This window comes from Mauremys mutica, chromosome 1, assembly GCF_020497125.1.
Source record: "Mauremys mutica isolate MM-2020 ecotype Southern chromosome 1, ASM2049712v1, whole genome shotgun sequence".
Taxonomy (NCBI): Eukaryota; Metazoa; Chordata; order Testudines; family Geoemydidae; genus Mauremys; species Mauremys mutica.
Window position 1 is genome coordinate 230,245,503 of NC_059072.1, and position 18,065 is coordinate 230,263,567.

Below are 18,065 nucleotides of genomic sequence, written 5' to 3' on the forward strand. Positions count from 1 at the left end.
ATAAATCTATGCTTTGCCAAATCCTACTTTTCTGAACCAAATGATAGTTATAACCACCCACGAAAGCTCATGCTGCAAAACGTCTGTTAGTCTATAAGGTGCCACAGGATTCTTTGCTGCTTCTACAGTTATAACGCTGTATCAATGACACATGCACATTCCTATTTATACGTTTACCTAGATATTTATTCTTACCTCTGCATATGTATATTAACCTTTATGCCCAATTTTGAATTTACTTTCAAAATCACTAGTGAACAGTTTCTAAAGAAAATACAGTTGACAATGTAGAAAAAGGAAGATTGGTTATTAGGCAGCATAGGCCAGTGGCCAGAATCAGTCTATCTGTTCCTTTACATGAGGTGGTGTAACATATACAAATTAATACTCATACATATATAAAAAGACATCTTAATACTCATACATATATAAAAAGACATCTTAATAACAGTGTAACAGAAAAAATATGAAGCAATGGTAGATGGCTGAATGACATTATGACACAAAGAAGCCATCAACTCCATAAAAATTTCTAGTGTCATTATTAATATAGCATCATAAATGTGCCACAACGGATTAAACCTGCCGTACACGCAGCAGAGCCCAGGCTCAAAGTATTTGCAGTTCTGAAGGCAATTATTATGTAATCATAAATTTTATCATAGAATTTTGTATCTACTTATAATTACAAATTTATATACATTTCAAGAAATAAAGTTGTAATAAATACATAGCCTATAAATATAAAGATACAGAAAAAAGTGAATATCTGAGCAAACTTTGCCTTGTTAGAGAATAAACTTTCTTCCACTACAGAAAAATGTAGCACAGGAATAATAAGAAAAAAATACTGTTTATATGCAGCAAGTTTGTGCATGTTATTAATTCTGTCTCTGTGATTTTATATTAGCTATTTTACTTTAATCTTGTAAAGCAGACTCTCTTCAGTACAATATAGCAGTATAATAGGTACATTAAACTGCAAGTACTTACCATAGAGTACACCCCATAAAACTTTAAGAAAACCACCCAAAGTTTTCAAAGGTGACAAGTGATGTTGGTTGTCCAGCAAGAGATAACTTGGAGCAGCCTGATTTTCAGAAAATGCTGAACAACACCCCTCCCCAAATTAGGACTCTTTTTAATGCATTTAAAATTTGGCACCCAAATACTGAGACACTGAAAATCACAAGTTACTTTTTGAGAACTAAAGCTAGCTGTTGTAATCCCTTTCTATATACTGTACACCCCATCATCTCGAATGCTGTTATCAGTTAGCACTGCACTTTTTAGTCTTTGCCAGAAAAGGCCTTCAGCGTGCGGATTCTTAGGCCAGTCAAGAATAGAGCTCTTGCAGATCCTCCTTCTCAGCCTCAGGTACTGGGAATGCTGTAGCACCGGCTCCAGTAGAATAAACACAATCACATCTGCATTCTCATCCATTAGCCTCTGCAGAGCGATATAAAAAGCGGTTTTAAAGTTCCAGTTTTTCACATATCTTTCGGTTAGAACAAATATCGTCTTTCTGCTGTAATGGATGCTCTGTGCAAGGTTGTCAATGACAGCCTTTCCCGGCTCCCAGTCCCTTTCCTCCAAACAAAGCAGAACGTGCCTGTCTCCATTTTCCTCTAGACGAAATCGTAGCTCATTTATTACCCAGTCAGTTACTGTCGCATCCTGAGTATCATAGGCTATGTAAGCATCATAGAGAGCTTTGTCTGTGGCTATATTCTTGTATCCTTTTATTTTTGCCATACAAGAACGATAAGTATACCAGATATCCCAATAAAATAAATGTTTAGTAACTGCTATTATCATAATGCTAATAATAGTGAAGAAAGAAATATAAAATAATATTGCTGCAACACTATCCAGAATGCAAGCATGCAGGTCAATCAAGAGAATGCTGTGCTGTCTTTGGTCCTCAGGGTTCATGCAAATGACATTTCTTGCTACTTGTGAGATCGGAGTTTTGGTTTTCTGAATCCACCTTATGAAGTTGTTGTTTTTGCAGGTGCAATCAAACGGGTTCCCTTTTAATTTTAAAACCTTCAAATGTTGTATAAGTCCTGATAAGAAAGTTGACTGATTTAAGACTTGCAGTTGGTTGTAACTCAAATCCAGGTACAGGAGGCTGCTGACTCTCTCAGACAACCCAACAACAATACTGGAAATCTTGTTCTCCCTCAGCAGCAGAGTCTGGAGGGACTGTGTGTAGTTGTACTGAATATCAACAGCCTTCAGTTTGTTCTGACTTAAGTCAAGCAACTTCAGAGATTTAAAGTATCTAAGATTTTCCCAGCTAAGGGTATGTAGTTTGTTGTTATTTATATACAATTTAGTTAAGCTCTGAGGCAGATTTTGGAAAGCCTTAGTGGGGATATTTCGAAGTCTGTTGTATGAGATGTCAAGATGTGTCAGCTTTTTTAGATGCTTAAACAATTGTATGTGATTCGTTTCTCCATTTTTCCATAAGTTGTCAAGGTGGTTTCCTTTGAAGTCTAGTTTTTGAAGGGAGTCGCTCCTTAGTTCAAATGTTGTTAGTGCAGAAATGTCATTCCAGTTTAAGTTTAAAATTTTTAAGTTAGGAAGGTTTTCAGTAAATAGTAGCTGATGTGCAAAACCTGTCACTAGAAAATAGTGCTTGTTATAGCTAAGGTCCAATACCTCTAGGTTAGGTAGTTCTTTAAATGCAGAGTAACTGGTCAAATCCAGTTTATTACGTGAGAGATCTAAATATTTGAGATTAGGTAAATAGATTAATTCAGTGCCATTGAAAGCCTGGCCCAGGGCATTTGAAGACAAATTCAAACAAGCTATATCGCCAAAGCCTTTAAACTGATATGGGTTAATGAAGAAAATATTGTTTAAACTCAAATCCAAGGCTGTACCATATGAGGTACAAAGCTGTTTAAGGAAGTAATATGATTGCTTTTTTTTATCAGAATATATGGCAGGAGGGTTCAACTTCTGTTTCCACACGAAGGTCCGATGATAATTGATCAAATAATCCTCTTTCTTAAATGATTTTAAAAAACCAGGCCTTTCTGTTGTTTGTGGGAATATTTTGTTTTCATTCAAGTATATTTCAGTGAGGTTCCTAAAAGCCTGAAAGACAGACATATCAACTCTTTTAATAACATTTAACCCAAGGTCCAGGACATTTAGCTTTCTCAGAGGAAACAAAGGTTCCAAGTGGAGTTTATCTAATTCTTTGAAGACATAACCTTTAATATATAATCGTTTTAGAGATACTAAGGAGGAAAAGTACGGTGAGAGGGTTAGATAGCGTGAGTATATTTGTTGCTGGTAGTTGAACGATAGGTCAAGTTCCTCTAAAGAAGATAAATTCCGTAAGAATTCTCCAGTAGCTATTGCGCTCATTAAGAAGTTAGATGCAAGGTGCAGCACCTCTAGCTCTGGCATGTTTTGAAACCAAATAGCGGGTACACTAGTGAGTGACGTGCTGGATAGAACCAAAGTCTTTAATTTCTTAAGATTCTGGAAAGCCAGAGGATGTATTTGAATGGCGGCGTTTCCAGTGCAAGGTTCACATGGAAAAGGTGTATTGAAGCATTTTGGACAGTTCCCACTTAAATCAAGAACTTCTAGATGAACTAGTTTCTTAAAATCATCTTGACTGATGTTCTTTATCTTGTTATGACTCAAATAAAGTTCCTGTAGTGACACAGGCAGTTTGGGTGGCACCCGGGTCAAGTTGTTGTAGGAAAGTGACAGCACAGTCAAACTGGTGAGGGCTGAAAAAGCCCCTTCTTCCATGTTGAAAGGTTTTTCACAGACATTACCATAGTAACAGTTCTGGTCCATATAGAGTTCCTTCAATTTTGTGAGTTCTTTGAAGGTGTTCTTGCTAATAGTAACAATGTTATTGGACGTTAGACTTAGTGAAGTAATGCTAGGTGAAATCCCTGCAGGCACTCTGATTAGCTGATTGCCATTAAGATGTAATTCCTTTAAATGTCTTAAGTTCGAAAAAGTTGCATCTAGTATTTGTAAAGGTTTTGGAGACAAATCAAAATTAGATTCTTTTGGCTTAACATGCCAGTTCCAGTTTAATTTAAAAAATATAAGGTCCTTAAAGTTCTGAAAATCCTCTTTAGAAATCTCTTCAATCCAGTTGAAAGACAAAATCAAGCCAGTAACATTTGTATATATTTCCTGAGGGACTGCTCTCAGCTTTTGTTTACTACAATCAAGGAGAATCGAGGAGCTGTTCTGTTTTGCTTTTATTTTACAAGGTAGGTCCTTCGAAACCCATTGATGACGAGTGGAGAGACCAAACTCAGGTTGAATCAGGAGGAGTAAGAAGAACAGGTTTTGGGGCATGGTAGCCATATTTACCTAATTAAAAAGAAACAGGCAGATTAATGGTTTTGGTATATTGTTGATGACAAGTGTTGTTCATATGCATATAATATTTCACATTCTAATCTTAGTAATTTTTAAATATGTGTGTCCAAACCACAAAAATACAAACAAAACATACTACTAGTATAGTGTACAGGCAATTTGTGATTATTATCAAAATTGACCAGCAACATAATTTCAGTTATTTTATTACTGTTGATACATACACTATATGCTGCCCAAAATGGAATAAATTAATTTTTAACAGAAAGCACGATTTCTGAGGGAAATTTCTGTTAAGTTCTTTGAGCGAGAAGGACATTGTAAGATTTTGACCAATTGTACCCATTACCCTGTCAAATAGCAGAGGGGTAGCCATGTTAGTCTGGATCTGTAAAAGCAACAAAGAGTCCTGTGGCACCTTATAGACTAACAGACATATTGGAGCATGAGCTTTCATCCGACGAAGTGAGTTTTCACCCACGAAAGCTCATGCTCCAATACGTCTGTTAGTCTATAAGGTGCCACAGGACCCATTACCCTGGTTTTGTTTAATCTCTACTATACTTTTAGTACTTTAACGAAAAGGGTTAGAGTGTGGAATATTTAACAAATGCTTCATTTATCCAAAAGGCCAATTAATCGTTGATGTTAAATAGGTGTTTACAAAAACAAACAGAGGGTTTTAAACAGTCTAACTAAAATCCCTTCAGCTTTCACTCTCTTGGCTCTTGTGATGTCGCCATTGCACTACTTTTCCTGTCATCATGAGACTTGCTTTTGAGGGTCTTAGCTAGCACATATTAGCTAGCATGTGTTAACAGCCTCGTATAGACATGGCAGTGTGCCTTTAACATGTGTTAAGTGGTCAAATTAAAGTTCAACTGTACTCTAGAGATCAACTTGTGCAGTGTCTTTGAATTAATGAGGTGAGAAATGCCAAGGTGATCCTGGCAGGCAACCCACACTCCATGCTGCAGAGGAAGGCAAAACAAAAAAACCAAACTATCTGATATTTTCCCCTGTGTGAGTGCCTAGATGGAGTGATCAAGCCACCTCTCAATCTTCTCTTCAATAAGCTGAAAAAGTTTATCTCTTTAAGCCTCACATCATAAGCCTTGTTTTCTAGCCCCTGTATCATTTCTGTGGCCTCTATTGAACTCTCTCTAGTAATTTTTCATCCCTCTTGAAGGGCAGACACCACGAGCATACATGTAATCTAGTAACAATCTTACCAACGCTGCGTACAGAGGCAAGATCACTTCCCTACTTCTACCTGAATTTCACCTATTTATACATCCCTGGATCACAGTACCCCTTGTTGCCGCAGCATAGTCCTGAGAGCTCCTGTTGAAGTGATTCTCTGTGATGATCCCTGAGTCTCTTCTTAGTAACTGCTTTCCTCTGTCTTGGAAATGCTTGGGGGAAAGTAGGTTCATTAATTAATGAGAAGGGGAATAAAATGATGCCTCAGCAATGGCTGAGGTGCTGAATTTTTTCTTTAACAAGAAAAATATACTAAAAAAATCATATCACACAGTACACTCTCACACACAAATATATTCATACATGAGATTTTAACTCATTTTTATTGAGTTTTTGTTTAGTTCTTAGTAACTCCCATGGGAGCCACACAAACAGGGAGCCGGGACCTGAAGTGAGTATAGAGGCTCAAGGCAATGATGTCCAAAATAGGTGCTTAAAGTTGAGCTCCTAAATCCATATTTGCACTCATTAAAAAATGGCTTGATTTTCAAAAGCACTAATCATTTAACAACTGCCTTCAGTGAGAGGTGCTGGAAGCTCAGCACTTTTGAAAATCAGGCCATTTATTGAGAAGCCTAGCTTTAGGCACACATTTCTGAAAACATTGTCCACGTCCTTCAAGTGGATGGTTCAGCATCTCCAGCAGATCCCTTCTGCCAGTCACAGATTTGGAGGATGAACCACTCTCTATTCTCTGGAGTCCAGATCTGTCACCTTCCTTTGATGGCAGAATTTGGAGGAAATTCCTTGAGCGGAGTCTCATGGAGTTTAATTGCCATTGTAGAATAGAAGAATCACATACATACACTACTCAATTGATAGTAAAATATCTCCTGATTTCAGGTTCACTATGGGTGTATGTAAGTGAGTGTACACACACACACACACTGAACAGGAGATTAGGAGATATTTTGAATATCAATTGAGTATTGTTAAGAAAGGATAGATACTATGCTACAAATCATATGCATTAAAAACTTGATGAGAGCATATCCTAAGAAATAACAAGAAGATTGGCACATATGTAATACTCCTGTATAAACATGTCTAGCTATCACTCTGTCACACACATGCAAACTGGCACAAGCTCACAAAAAAGAAAGAGAGAGAAATAGTCAAATACATTTGTGTTAAAGAATTGTTGAACTGTGAGTTTCAGCAGAGGGATTTAATCACTTACTTGCAGAAATGAAGAATCAACACTAGCAACTAAGTAGATGCTTCTCGTGTAGTGATGCAGTTAAGAGAATGTGCACTTTCCTAAGTGGTCTTCTACATTGTAGACGGGCACAAAATCTGCCTTCAGGACATTCTTTTAAGCCATATAGATAAAACGTCTCCTACTGAGTGGTTGGCATGAAATACTTCTCCATCGGAAAGTAAATCCAAAAAAAGTATTATGATGATTACAGAGACTATTCCAATGTTAAGGTTGCGGCACATGGTTATCTTTACACAAGCCCCTACAAAACAGGAAGTGAAGGTGCATAAAGAGGAAGATCACGAGTAAGTAGAATAAAAAATTAGGAAATATGAACTACATGTCTTCATGATGAGGGGGGAAATGAAGGCTCAGACCATTTATAGTAAATTAAACATCAGATGGAATTATTCCACAAGACTAGGAGTATGTTCATGTGGCCTGACTGAATTCCAGTTTTGATCATTACATTCTGCCTACATAAATTCCCCATTTAGTTTTACTAGAAGTTATTCTTCATTCCTCTCCTGTGACACTGTTGTGTAATGTTGCTAAGATAGAATAGCTACCATACTTGTGAAATTCTTTAAAGCACTTTGGGATCCTTCAGAATAGCAGTTAACCATATTTACAAAATGCTATTTGTTATCAGGAACTTATGAAAGCAAAAGAGTATGACTAAAGAGCAATAGTAGAAAAGACAAAACAACATTAGACGTAAAAATGAGAATAACACATCAAAACTAACTATAAAGGAGACAGAATGACCTGGAAGTAAAAGAGAGAGGTATTAAAATTAATGATTTAGTAAGGAAGTGAAGATTTAAGTGCTTATTTCATCTGAAGTCAAACCTAAATGTTTGTCATAGTGTGATCCTGTGGGTTTTGTTCTGTTTTTTGCTGGGAGAGATTCTTTGGGGGTGCCAGCATTCTATGCATTACTTAATTTGCCTTCTCTACTTATCCATCAGCCTATATTATGGCAATCCTTCCTCTAGCCACGGGAGACAGACATGGCTATGTTCAAGGCCCATCAGCATTATCTGGCCAAGAGTCATTCGACAGAGCTGGAATGCAATGTATTCCCTTTTAAACAAGAGGCTGAGCACTCTGCCTCCACAGCAGCTCAGTTTACCTAAAGATATACAATTTGATTGTAAACTCTGATCACAAGCCCTGTTTATTATTTGTATCACGGTGGTTCCCAGAGGCCCCATTCAGGCTGAGGACCCATTGTGGAAGACACCGTACAGGCAGAGAGGAAGACATTCTTAATGGAAATTGTGTACAATGCTGGGCACTGTGATGAAAATTTTACCAGACCTGTTAACCATACTTAGGTGTGCTCTTCAGTAGAGCTAGACAACAATTCAGGATAAATCATATAGTTGGTAAATGTAGTTCCCTTTACCGTTGTCTTCTATAAACGTAGACATTATTCATAATTGTTTGCCAAATAGCTTAAGCAAACTGATTTCAACCTATGGATTCTTTATGATTATGATTATTTGGTATTTGAGTTAACTTTACTAGTCTCCTAATATGGCATTGTTTCTGTTCCCTGACTGGCAACCAAAGCTTAATAAATAAGAGCAATGCCTAATTCACACCCCTGAGCAACATGAGCTGTAATATAGCCATCGCTGAAGTCAGGAGTAGTAAGGACTGTGGAATTTGGCACATAGACTCAGTTGCTGCACTAATGCGCTTACTTGAGGTCTGGAAATTCTGCATTATGGTGAGAGAGCCTTATGAAGCTCAAGCTATGTATTTTATTCAAGTGAAGGTTAGGACACTCTCTCTCGTGCAAAAGATTTTAAATATTGGAACAACCTACGTAGGGATGTGGTGAATGTTCCATCACTTGAAGTCTTTAAATCGAGTTTGGATGTCTTCCTAAAAAATATACTCTAGCACCAGAAGCTGTGGACTTTATGCAGGAATTACTGGATGAAAATCAATGGCCTGTGTTATGGAGGAAGTCAGATTAGGTTAGATGATCACACTGATCCCTTCTGGCACTAAAATCTATTAATTGTTTCTGTTGCTCCTCTGCCTGGCTGGTATTGCCCTGATCATAGCTTTTTATGCCAGAGGAGGAAAGTATGAACTGCCAAAAGATTAACAGGCCTAAAACATTGTATATATGATATTTAAAATCTTTTGCACGAGAGAGAGAGTGCTTGGATTGAATCCACAGATCTTTATGTTATGTCACATTAACATGTACCAACCACACACCCCTTATATACAATATATTCATGTACCTTTGTTAGTCTCAATGTATTAGCTCTCTTTATGGTAGATATATGGTCTATGACTGGCAGGAAACACGATCTAACTGCTTTTGTGAAGTTGCCACCACAAACACAACCATATTTCAGTCAAGTGTATGGATTAAAATTAACCAGTCTCCATTTTGTGTCATACAATTATTCACTAGTGCTGTTTTCACAGAGTGCATCCACTTATCTTCACAGCTCTCATTTGATTGCCGGAACTCTGGCCAGGTGAGTTTGGAGAACTACCATGTAATATCAAGTGTCAGTTGTTCATTCCAGACTAGATTGTATACAACATTATTTCATATATTTGCCAAGTGCATGATTGAATTTACTGTTCTCCTTTTTTCAGCTGTTCTTTTCACTACAGTCACTGTAAATCACAGTAACAATGTAGTAACGGAATGTGTTCCCAGTGTAAGTAATTAATGACTGTAGAATGCTGTGACTATGTAAAGTGCAGAATAAATGTTGTTGTTATCAGCAAAGGAAACAGTCATCAATTTTGTGCATCAAAGATAACAGCCAGTTATGTGAAGTTTCACACATATGTTTGCGTTTGGCACATATTGCTAATTTTGTAGCCCATATTTTTTCATGCCATTTTCAAATTCAGTCAGTACATGCTTTAATTATAGATACTTTTGTGTAATATTTGGTTTTACTGTTTCTAATCTGGGAAGAGATAAAGCCAATTAATATCCATTTGGATTGTTGAATATCTGAGTATTGGGAATACTTTGTTGAATTTTGCAATATTTCTCGTAACATAAAATACATTATATAATGATAATTTAAACACAGAATCCCAAAATATGTTCAAGTATTTAAAATACATGCATATGAAATTTACAACAAAAGCTACAGATTTCATTTTCACTATACATTAATAAAATTATTTATTTGTCAAATTACTAATATCAGAAATAACTTAGGGAACTTAGAGGAACAAAAACCAGTTTGTGCAACCATTGTAGTCCAAGAACTGACTATATTTCTTCGCTCTCACATTTTTGTTTTGTAATCTTACATTTCTTGTCTCTTTTGAACCATTTAAATACCTTTAGTTTGTCTTTATTTTAAAAAAAAGATATCTAACATGTCACTCTTTCTAATATTCTTATTCTAAAAATAACATTTATTGGATATTTCTCTCTCTTCTGGTTTAAAAGTTCTTGTGATGAGTTCAGGCATTGTTTTGTGTACAAGAAATAATTATTTTGTTTATTGTATAAGTAGTGAAATATTTGGGGTAAGATTGTAAATGTAGCACATTCAAAGTGCCTCAGTGACTTAGGTGTCTAAGTCCCATTGACTTTCAAAGTCACTTTTGAAAATAGGATTTTGCTTATTAAGTCCCTTCAGTGCTTTTGAAAATGTTACCCTTGTTGAATCACACTTTTCTTGCAGCTCAATGTCTGCATTAAGGAATTTGTGTCATTCTAGTAGGATTGTTTACTAAAATCATGAAATTTCCACACAGAAGAAAATGAGTATTTTTCTTTGTAAAGGTTAAAACAAGAATGGTGTGATGCGTATGGGTTATCTGCTGCCAGGTGTGATCCCTGCAACACATAAGAAATATTATTTCCACAGTATTTGGGCTTTGGGGTACCGAAAGCAACAACAAAACTGTCTGTATATGTTGATCTGAAATTAACAAGAAGCCTGATTGTTCCCCATATTTCCTGTGTGGAGGGTAACTTCTACAGGAGCAGATGGTCAGCTACTTCTGTGGCCCTGGCCATCCCTGCTCCCATTAGCCTCTGCAGTGTTCCATGGCTGGGGATGGGACTAGAGCAGGGGTAGACAAAATTTGAGTATGGAAATTGTATGGTGGGCCATGAATGCTCATGAAATTGGGGGTTGGGGTGAGGGCTCTGGCTGGGGGAATGGGCTCTGGGGTGGGGCCAGAAATGAGGAGTTCAGGATGTGGGAGGGGGCTCCGGGCTGGGGTAGGGGCATGAGGGGAGGGGTGAGGGCTCCTGCTGGGGGTGCGGGCTCTGGGGTGGGGCTGGGGATGAGAAGTTGGGGTGCAGGAGCTTCCTCCGGGCTGGGATGGAGGGGTTCAGTGGGAGGGAGGGGGATCAGGGCTGGGGCAGGAGGTTGGGGCGCAGGAGAGGGTCAGGGGTGCAGGCTCCACATGGCGCTTACCTCAAGCAGTTTCCAGAAGAAGCGGCATGTCCCCCCTGCAGCTTCTATGCGGCAGCACAGCCAGGCAGCTCTGCATGCTGCCCCGTCCACAGGCACTGCCCCTGCAGCTCCCACTGGCCGCATGTGGAGCCCCCTGGCTGCCCCTACGTACAGAGCCAGTGGAGGGACATGCCGCAGCTTCCAGGAGCCGAGCGGGGCAAGCCCCAGTTCCCGCTCCCCGGTGGGAGCTCAAGGGCAGGATTAAAACCTCTGGAGGTTTGAGACCCCCAGGCCATAGTTTGCCCACCCCTGGACTAGAGAGAAGTGCAGTGTCTTACCACCACCATGACATACACACCAGTCCCAAAGCAAAGCAATGGAAAAAATTAATGCAGCCTGTGTCATTAACTTTTGTGCAGGCTTTCTTCCATGCTCGAATATCTCCTTTAAAGCGGAAGTTGAGGCATTGCCTGCGCCTGCAATGAAGCAGCAGTGTGCGGAAGTCTTTACTCAATGTCTTTGACGTATTTATTTATTTATTTGTAGCAACTATAGTGTGCTAGTTGCCTTACAGACCATGTAGACTGACACATTCTCCCTCCACCCCACCCCTGGTCCCCCTAAAGAGCATGCAGTCTAACAATAAACATAACCCATGCAGCAGCCTCTACTTTTACTCCTTTGCTTGAATGGTATTACCCAACAAGACATTTTTACAAGCAACGGCTGGCGAAATAGGGGGATGGGCTGATGAGGATTACAAAAATAAGGTCACAAGGTTACTTACTTGTTATGCACATCTTGTTCCACAATATTTACAAAAATTGAGGGTGTGGAGTCCTAACCCACTAAAATTCCCATCGAGGGTCCAGTGTGCCTTCCTCAGCCACCTTCCTTCTCCCTCCTACCACCTTCTATCCTCACTCCATATGGCAACTGTACACATGCCATTTTGTGAACATTCCTCCTCTCCCACAACCAGAAAGCTGGCACCATCATTCATTAGAGGCCAGGAGAGGAGCTTTGCCTGTTTCCTTTTCTGTCTGAGGGAGAAGGGCTCCTGTCAAGAGTTTTGCCGCAGGTGTCTGGGGCCAACAGCAAGGTCCAGGATTGTCATGGGCCAGTGACTGACAAGCCCCACATGGATGTCTCAGTTCCTATGGGATAGGGATAGATTGGGCCAAACTACCTCTGCCTGCTCTTGCAGGAGCTCTAACTGCTGATTCAATACCAAAGATGGTTAGCTCTGCCCCTGGGAGTTCTTCAGTCAGCCTCCATGACTGGCATATAAGGCAATTGGAAACCTCATGTGACTGGGGTGGGTGGGGGGCTTCCTCCTGCTCATGTCTGGCTTGCCGGTGCTGGAGGGGGGCCTCACCTGAGCCACTGTTTTCTCCTCTCCTCCTCCCCACCTGCGAGAAGCTATTCCTCCCCAGCATATCTGGCTTGAGGAGGTGTGTGTGTGTGTGGAATGACTGCACGTAGACTGTTGCCAGCACAAAGCTTAGGCAAGAGCTGTAGAATTTAGCTCATCATTATATATACAGGCCTCTCTGCCTGGATGGCGTTGCCATACTTACGGGTTTCCATGCCAGTTACAGGAGAGCATAGCGAACAATCAAAAGCCTACATAGCACTGCATATATCACTTTTGCACAGTGCCCCTTGTCCATGTTAGTGCAAATACTAGTGTCATCTACCTCTTTATGCCTGTTCGCATCTCCTGTACATGAATAACATTAACTAATCATGAAGGTGTGGAGAAAGACATGGGGATTTGGGACATTTGACTTTCTATGGTAGTGGGAGCCCGGGAAAATGTACTACGACTATATGAGAGGAGAAAACATATGACACCTGTATGTGCTGTGTGAGAGATTTTTATTACATGTTGGCCAAAAGGAAAACAACAACAACAAAGCTTTGTGGTTGTTGCTTCCTCATCACATCACCACCTTCACATAGCATGACCTGCTTCTCTAAGGCAGACAAAAGCACAGAAAAAGAAGTCAAAGGTTAGATTTGGTGTGGTGATGCTGCATGACACCAAGAATAATCACTGGGATTCACAACGCCTGATTTAGGCTCCCTAGACAACGAATGGGGAGAGATTAGGCACCTTAGCATAGGATTGACAAAAGCCAGCAGGCTCGGCAGCTCCATGGCTAAGCTTGTCAGTGGGAGCTGCAAAGAAATGGGGATGTCCTAATCCCTGCTCCTCTCATGGAGATAGGAGCCAGAGTCAGGCTGAAGGGAGGCACCTAGCCTTGCTTGAGAGTCTCAGCTTTGACTCCTCTCGTGGCAGTAGACGCCTATACTGTTAGCAAACAGAGAGGGGAGAGGAGGACTGTCCTTGCAACTTTTAGCCCCAAGGTTGGAGTACTCACCTGGGATGTAGGAGACTCCTCCCTCGCTCCCCAGTTCAAATACCACCTCTGCTCAAGGGGAGAAAGGGCTTGAAGAAGGCTCTGCCACATCTCAGGTGAGTGCCCAAACCACTGGGCTATGCCAGGCTCTCCTGGAGGGCTCTCTCAGTCTTTCCTGCTGAAGATGTTCCGCAGTGGGTGACTAATGAAAACATTATCAGAGCAAGGGGACTGAAGCCTGGCTCGATCACCTCTCAGATGAATGCTATAACCACAGGCTACAGAGTCATTCTCCAACTTGTGCGCTCTTTCTTGCTCTCTCTCCGGCCCAATGACTCTTTCACTATTTCATAGTGGAACAGCTTCAATAGGAGAGAATGAGACTCACTTGCACCAAAATAGTCTTTACCCCAGGGGTTAGGGCATGCCCCTGAGAGGTAACAGAACTGTGTTTAAAGCCCATCTCACCAGAGGCAGCTTTTACTGCAAAAACTTAGATGCCAGTTGTGTTTAGGCACCTACAGCATTAGGCAGCAGCAACTGAGCAGGAGTTTTATGAATCCCGTGGGGCCTGATGCTGGGATTTAGGTGCCTAAGGTGACAGGCACCTAATTCCTTTCTGTGAATCTACCCCTCCCCCCCCAAGCTTCTCTTAGCCAACAATGACAATATGGAGATAATTATAGTCACACATTTTATTTTGAACTTTTGCTTCCTCATATGCAGAGCTTGTTTTGAGAGGCTTTTGCAAAGCAAGGCTCAGCAGGCATGGAGGCAGGAGGCAGGAAATGCAGAGGACAAGGCAAGACGTACATTTTCTATTTTTGGTGTGCAATGTTGCTTAACGTTTCCGCTGGCAGCTCACACACAGCCAGCCTCCCACCCTCCTTTTGTTTTTAGCTCTCAAATACTATTGTGATGTTCCCTCATAAAACACCCTGCAAGATAATATGCCTGCTTTCTATTTACAGTGTATCTGTTACCTGAGGGATTCCCACATGTTAGTGCTGAAGAACAAAAAGCAAGATGATCTGGGTTTTCTAAGCATAGTACCAGCTGTACAACAGGACCTCTTATGTAGTTTACAACCTGCCCCTTAGTTCTGCTCATGTTAGCATGGCACCAGCTAAGGAAGGATGGGTCCGGTAACTAATCAGCTGTAATCAAAGCTGTATTTCCAATCAATATGATCATAGTATTATGATGGTCACATTATAATTAAGGTATAGAGGGGCACATCCCTACAGCACATGTAACTGCTATTAAACTATTGCTAATTCTGTCAATACCATCCCATTAGATGGTATGATCTTGCCATAGGCTAAGAAGTGTTGTGTAGTTAGGGTGACCAGTCAGCAAATGTGAAAAATTGAGATGGGGTGCATGTGTGGGGGGGTAATAGGAGCCTATATAAGAGAAAAAATCGGGACTGTCCCTATAAAATCAGGACATCTGGTCACCCTAAGTGTAGTCAGTCCACAGAAATAACATATTTGTGAAACATGTGGGGGCTTTGTTCACCAAAATGTTGCTAATAGGCTTCCAGATTTGCGCCATTCTGTTTGTTAATATAGGACCAAGTTGTCATTCCTCCCACATTGAGGCCCACTGACTTCAAAGGATCGAAATCTGTACCATAATTAACTATCTATGAACAGAGACAAGCGTTGCAGTGTGACCTAAAAGTAAATAAAGTCAGACACTGGGAGCCAGATTCAGAAAGGGTCTGAAGCATTGTGTTGCAACACCTAATTTTTATGTGCTTAGAAAATCACTGGGATCCACAATGCCTGCGTTAGGCCCTATACAGTGAACGGGGAGAGATGGGCAGCTCAGAGTGGGCTCTACAAAAGTCAGCATGTGAGGCAGCTCCTGGCCTAAACTAGCCAAATGAAGATGTTGACAAGAGGGTGGGTCCTCCTAGCCCACACCCCCTCAGGGAATTCAGTGCATCAGCTCACAACCGTGAACCCTCTCCGAGAGGCAGGTGCCTAAACTGTTTTGTGCAAGAAATGCCCAGTAATTAGAGCACTCATCCACCCTGCAGGAGACTGAGGTTCAATGCCCCTGGCCCCCGTGTCTGACAGGGAGAAAGGACTCAGATAGGGTTCACCCACATTCCACAAGTGTGCCCATTCGACTGAGCACTGGGATAGTTTGGTATGCAGCTCCTTCCACTCGGGCTAAGTACTGGAATAGCATTTGGAGCAAAGGGACAAAGAAAATGACTCGATTGCTTGGTGATGAAGGCATTGACATGAGGAGGTGGGATACACTGCCCTTGCTCCAGTGAGTTAGTTATCTATAATGCAACAGCTTCAACACGAGAGACTGAGGGAATCTCCCATCAGAATACCCCATAGGTCAGTGGTTAGAGCACTCTCCTGAGATAGGGGAGAGCTCTGTTCACCCCCTTGGGCAGAAGGAGGAAGTGAACCTGAGTCTCCTACAGTCTGGCTAAGTGCTCTAACCCTTGGCTGAAAGTTATAAGGTGGCTGTCAGAGTTTCAGTGTAACTGCACATGTATCCCCCCTCCACTTAAAGTTTCCTGTTCCCAGCCCTTACCTCTCTGGGGATGGAGTGGGGGGCGGAGGGGTGGACTTAGAGGTGACACATGGGGGGAAAGGGGTCACTTGCCCTCCCCCCAATTTTCTGCTTGGCTTCTACTGAGCATGCTCACACAAACTGAGCATGCTCAGGAACACCTGCTGAAGCTGTTGCCCTCATTCTGTCCCCCACTATCGGCAGGTATGGGTCATTGCTGGATGGAGCCACTTCTCTCTGCCTTCTAACCAGGCGTTTTTAAGGCTACACCACCCCCTGCCTTACGGCATGTCTATAGTACAGACTTAAGTCAATCTATGTTAGGTGGCTGATGGTCGCTGACAGGACTGTGATGGCCTACATCCACACTACCCTCCTTCTGTTGGTGGTGGGCGTCCTCACTAGCAGTGCTTCCACCGACTGAAGAGGTGCAGTGTGGGGGACTGAGAGCCAGGGCTCTCATCCCTGTGCAGCTTCTCACAGGGAGCCCAGCTGCCCCCTGGGCTCTCAGCTCTCACTGCCGGGAGCAGGGGCCAGCCACCCTGTGCTTCTCACCTCCCTGTTCCCTGCTGGGAGTGGGTGTCAGCTGCCTGGGCTTCTTGGCTCACTGAGTGGGGAACCTCCGGGCAGCAGCCGATGTAAGTAAGGCAGTGTCTACACAGAGACTGTGTCGCCTGGTCCTAACCATACTGACACAAATGCTACGCCTCTCATGGAGGTGGAGTTATTATGTCCGTGTAGTAGGGTGCTTACATCAGTGGGACAAGTGTACACCCTGACATAATTAGGTCGACGTAAGCGGCCTCACATGGACTTAACTGTGGAGTGTAGACCAGGCCTTACACTGTAATATCCCCAACAAGCGAGTCTGCCTAATGGCCAGCACCTGTGCTTTGCTTTCTCTCCAAGGGCTATGACCAGTCAGCGGCAGTTCCAGGCACCAGCGCTCCAAGTACATTCCTGGGGCAACAAGCTGCAGGAGGTGCCCTGCTGGTCCCCGCGAGGGTGGCAGTCAGGCATCCTTCGGCAGCGCGCCTGTGGGAGGTCCACCGGTCCCGCGGATTTGGCGGCAATTCAGCCGCGGGTACGCCAAAGCCACGGGACCGGGGACCTCCTGCAGGCAAGCCGCCGAAGGCTGCCTGACTGCCATGCTTGGGGCGGCATAAAGGCTAGAGCTGCCCCTGTGACCAGTGTATTGCCAGCAGTTCCCAGTAACCACACAGCTCTTTCTACGCAAGCACATTTATTCTTACGGTTACAAGTTTTTCAAAGAAAACATACATTAAAAACAATAAAAGTTCATGTAGACATGCTGAGACTTACCAGTAGTGACCCATCCGTCTTATGGAGTCCTAGTAGGCCAAAGTCTTTCCAATCCTTCTGCAAGGTTTGCCCCTCACACCCCCTTCTCCCATCATCCCCACGTGGACAAAAGGTCCTGTCCCTTTGCTGGGTCACAGAAAAGGCTCCGAGTTAATCTAAACCCAGACTGTTTATTCTTTGTCTGAGGGTCTCTGGAAAACCCAAGTTGAACTGGTATAGGCCAACCTCCCCAGGGAGTGGTACCTCTCTGGAGGTTATTCATTTTAATTACCACATACTGTTTCTAGTTCCTGGTGGAACTGCAGCAACCCTTCCCCCTGAAGTAACACACAATCCCCGGCCCACAGTGTTACGTAAACCATTCATATGTTTACCACCAAATGGTTCCCACAGCTATTGCATACAATTGCAATGTGTGTGTCACAGCAGGGGAGGGGGATTGAATCTGGATCTCCCACAGCCTGGGTAAATTCTCTAACCGCTGCGGATAAAAGTTATAAAATGGGCACTTCCTTCTCATGGATTCCGAAGGGGCCCCAATCGGGTAGCCATGCCCTGACCACACCTATCAGCTCAGGCACT

At 42.2% G+C, this 18,065-nt stretch overlaps 1 protein-coding gene across 1 annotated transcript; it reads right to left on the reverse strand.

Annotated features, from left to right (window-relative positions):
- Nucleotides 1-309: 309 nt before the first annotated feature.
- On the reverse strand, nucleotides 310-4,356 carry LOC123344436 (toll-like receptor 8). The gene has a single exon (XM_044980697.1). It carries the CDS (start codon nucleotides 4,354-4,356, stop codon nucleotides 1,234-1,236), a length of 3,123 nt encoding a protein of 1,040 aa, XP_044836632.1. The 3' UTR covers nucleotides 310-1,233.
- Between the last annotated feature and the right edge of the window lie 13,709 nt (nucleotides 4,357-18,065).

What these genes read in the sequence shown, in the direction of transcription:
- LOC123344436 (XM_044980697.1), bottom strand. Translation starts at nt 4,356, where the DNA reads ATGGCTACCATGCCCCAAAACCTGTTCTTCTTACTCCTCCTGATTCAA.